Source organism: Rhinopithecus bieti, unplaced genomic scaffold, assembly GCF_001698545.2.
Source record: "Rhinopithecus bieti isolate Rb0 unplaced genomic scaffold, ASM169854v2 scaffold_4967, whole genome shotgun sequence".
NCBI classification, from domain to species: Eukaryota; Metazoa; Chordata; class Mammalia; order Primates; family Cercopithecidae; genus Rhinopithecus; species Rhinopithecus bieti.
In genome coordinates this window covers 702,129-706,169 of record NW_016804726.1, presented here as the reverse complement: position 1 = coordinate 706,169, position 4,041 = coordinate 702,129, and the positions used below count along the sequence as shown (strand labels likewise).

At 44.0% G+C, this 4,041-nt stretch overlaps 1 protein-coding gene across 2 annotated transcripts in view; it reads left to right on the top strand.

Annotated features, from left to right (window-relative positions):
- The window catches only part of SLC25A17 (solute carrier family 25 member 17), a 52,648-nt gene that overhangs the window by 46,319 nt on the left and 2,288 nt on the right, over nt 1-4,041 (top strand). For both annotated transcript variants that reach the window (XM_017870262.1, XM_017870263.1), the window contains one exon: nt 720-802. In XM_017870262.1, the coding sequence (XP_017725751.1) occupies nt 720-802 (83 nt within the window). The remainder of the gene's footprint in view (nt 1-719; nt 803-4,041) is intronic.

The following is a 4,041-nucleotide window of genomic DNA, read 5'->3' as shown; positions in this document are numbered from 1 at the left end:
GGCGGAGGTTGCAGTGAGCCAAGATCGTGCCACTGCACTCCAGCCTGGGTGACAGAGCGAGACTCCGTCTCAAAAAAAAAAAAAAAAAAAGAAGTGGAAGTTATTACCATCAATATCTAAATCATCATCCGGGGCATATTTTTTCCTTTTGAGATAGAATTTTCCTATATATTTCTATAAAATGAAAATTATTATGCTTGCTTCATTGAAAACTTTTTCTTAGGTCGGACGTGGTAGCTCACGTCTGTAATCCCAGCACTTTGGGAGGCCAAGGCTGATGGATCATTTGAGGTCAGGAATTTGAGACCAGCCTGGCTAACATGGTGAAACCACATCTCTATAAAAATACAAAAATTAACCAGACATGATGGTACATGTCTATAATCCCAACTACTCGGGAGGCTGAGGCAGGAGAATCGCTTAAACCTGGGAGGCGGAGCCAAAATTGCGCCACTGCACTCTAGGCTGGGTGGCAGAGTGAGAAGATGTCTCAAAAAAAAAAAAAGAAAGAAAAGAAATATTTTTCTTATTTTCACTTATTTAATTGAAATATTTCACTCAGTTGAAAAATACAGACTTAATGAAATCTATGGTACTAACTGGATGAATTTATTAATGTATGCTATAAGATACTGCTCCAACATCATATCCTCTCCAGGTAGCAATGAAGATTTAAAAAAGCAGGAACAGTACTTACTTTTTTTTCCCTCTTTCCTCAGTTTGGGCGTCATAGACTAAACCCAGAAAACAGAACATTGGGAAGTCTTCGGAATATTCTCTATCTTCTTCACCAACGAGTAAGGTGAGCTTTGCAGATGCCTCACATTCCGTGCTCTCCTTCAGCAGCCGTCTCTGCCGGGGACGGGTTGCATTTCCCTCTCACACTACTGCCTTGCTGGTGGCAAGCTCCAAAGCCTTTCCCTTGCTTGCTGTGCTTAGACGTTTCCCATTTTAGGAGCGTAGTACAGTATGACAGTATTTTGGGAAATTATGGAAAAGTTCAAGTTGTTATTCTTTGTTAGTTACAAATATACAGAACTCCTGGCCGGGCGCGGTGGCTCAAGCCTGTAATCCCAGCACTTTGGGAGGCCGAGACGGGCGGATCACGAGGTCAGGAGATCGAGACCATCCTGGCTAACACGGTGAAACCCTGTCTCTACTAAAAAATACAAAAAACTAGCCGGGCGAGGTGGCGGGCGCCTGTAGTCCCAGCTACTCGGGAGGCTGAGGCAGGAGAATGGCATAAACCCGGGAGGCGGAGCTTGCAGTGAGCTGAGATCCAGCTACCGCACTCCAGCCTGGGTGATAGAGTGAGACTCCGTCTCAAAAAAAAAAAAACACACACACACACAAAAACAAATATACAGAACTCCTTCAGAAAGAGAACCCTTCTATACTCCCGTCACCCTGAGTGGTGCTTTCATCAGTGGCATGTCCTATGACCCCTCTTAGCAATGTAACATCTGCCTATAGAATAGGAGTACTGGAGAAGGGAGGGGCAGTGGAAAAGTAATAATAGTGATGATGATGATGATGATGATGATGGTAAGAGTAGCTAACATTTTCAGTGGTTTGCTGTGTGGCAGACACTGAGCTAGAGGCTACACGTAGGTAATCTCAATCCTAACAATAGCTCTGTGAGTTAAGAACTATTGCCATTTCCTGTTTCGTTTAAAGAAACTGACACTTAGTGAAGTCAGATACGTCAGGGACCTCCTTTGAAGCAGAAGCTCTTATAACTTTATTAGTGTTCCTAGATACAAGATATTTTGAAAATAAATTTGTTATTAAAATAAAATATGCAGCTGGGCACAGTGGCTCATGCCTGTAATCCCAACACTTTGTGAGGCTGAGACAGGAGGATGACTTGAGGCTAGGAGTTCAAGACCAGCCTGGGCAAAGTAGTGAGATCCCATCTCTACAAAAAATATTTACAAAATTAGCCAAGCATGTGGCACACATTTGTAATCACAGCTACACATGAGGCTGAGGCAGGAGATTCACTTGAGCCCGGCAGATCGAGGCTATGCTGGGTTATGATGGCACCACTGTACTCCAGCCTGGGCTATAGAGGCAAGACCTTGTCTCAAAAAAAAAAAAAAGAACATTCAAGGGACTAAATGATAAAATTAGGCTGGGCATGGTGGCGCACACCTATAATCCCAGCACTTTGGGAGTCTGAAGCAGGCAGATCGCTTTAGCTCAGGAGTTTGATACTGGCCTGGACAACATAGTGAGACCCCGTCTCAACACAAATAAAAAATCAGCTAGGCGTGCTGGCGTACCTGTAGTCCCAGCTACCCAGGAGGCTGAGGTGGAAGGATTGCTTGAACCCAGGAGGTTGAGGCTGCAGTGAATCATGATTGTGCCACTGCACTCTAGCCTGAGCAGCAGAGTGAGACCTTCTATCAAAAAATAGAATAAAATAAAAGACAAAGAATAGGTATAAAGTAAAAAAATAAATACTATATCAAGTACTGGGAGGGATGTTGGAGCAGCCAGAACTTACTTTCTCATGCTCCTGGTGGGAATATAGAATGGTACAGCTGCTTTGGAAGGCAATTTGGCATTTTCTTTAAAAAATTTATATGTACCACACCTATTATAGGACCCAGCCATCCACTTCAGGGTATTTACCCAAGATAAATGAAAGCATGTGTCTACAAAAGCTTGTATACAAATGTTATTAATGGCTTTTTTTAAAAAAATTTTTTAATTTTTGATTTTTATGGGTACGTAGCAGGTGTGTATTTTGAGGTACGTGAGTTTCTTTTTTTTTTTTTGAAAGGGAGTCTTGCTGGAGTGCAGTGGCCGCATCTCAGCTCACTGCAAGCTCTGCCTCCCGGGTTCAGGCCATTCTCCTGCCTCAGCCTCCCGAGTAGCTTGGACTACAGGCGCTCGCCACCTCGCCTGGCTAGTTTTTTTGTATTTTTTTAGTAGAGACGGGGTTTCACCATGTTCGCCAGGATGGTCTCGATCTCCTGACCTCGTGATCCACCCGTCTCGGCCTCCCAAAGTGCTGGGATTACAGGCTTGAGCCACCGCGCCTGGCTTCGTGAGATGTTTTGATACCGGCATGCAAAGCATAATAATCACATCATGGAAAATGGGGTATCTATCCTCTCAAACATTTATTCTTTTTGTTACAAACCTTCCTATTATACTCTTAGTTATTTTTAAATGTACAATTAAATTATTATTGACTCTAGTCACCTGTTGTACTAGCAAATACTAGGTCTTATTCAAACTATCTATTTTTGTACTCATTAACCATCCCCGCCTTCCGCCCACCACTGCTCTTCCCAGTAGTCTCTGGGAACCATCCTTCTACTCTTTATCTCCATGAGTTCAATTGTTTTGATTTTTAGGTGCCACAAATAAGTGAGAACATGCAATATTTGTCTTTCTGTGACTGATTTGTTTCACTTAGCAGAATGACCTCCAGTTCCATCCATTTGTTACAAATGACAAGCTCTCATTCTTTTTGACGGCTGAATAGTACTGCATTTTGTATAAGTACCACATTTTCTTTATCCATTTATCTGTTGATGGACATGTAGGTTGCTTCCAAATTTACAGCATTATTTGTAAGAACCAAAAACTGGGGCTGGGTGCGGTGGCTCACACCTGTAATCCCAGCACTTTGGGAGGCCGAGGCGAGCAGATCATGAGGTCAGGAGATCGAGACCATCCTGGCTAACATGGTGAAACCCCGTCTCCACTAAAAATACAAAAAAAAGGCCGGGCGTGGTGGCTCACGCCTGTAATCCCAGCACTTTGGGAGTCCGAGACGGGCGGATCATAAAGTCAGGAGATTGAGACCATCCTGGCTAACGCAGTGAAACCCCGTCTCTACTAAAAATACAAGAAATTAGCCATGCATGGTGGTGGGCGCCTGTAGTCCCAGCTACTTCGGAGGCTGAGGCAGGAGAATGGCGTGAACGCGGGAGGCGGAGCTTGCAGTGAGCCGAGATCGTGCCACCACACTCCAGCCTGTGCAACAGAGCGAGACTCTGTCTCAAAAACTTAAATAAAGGCCGG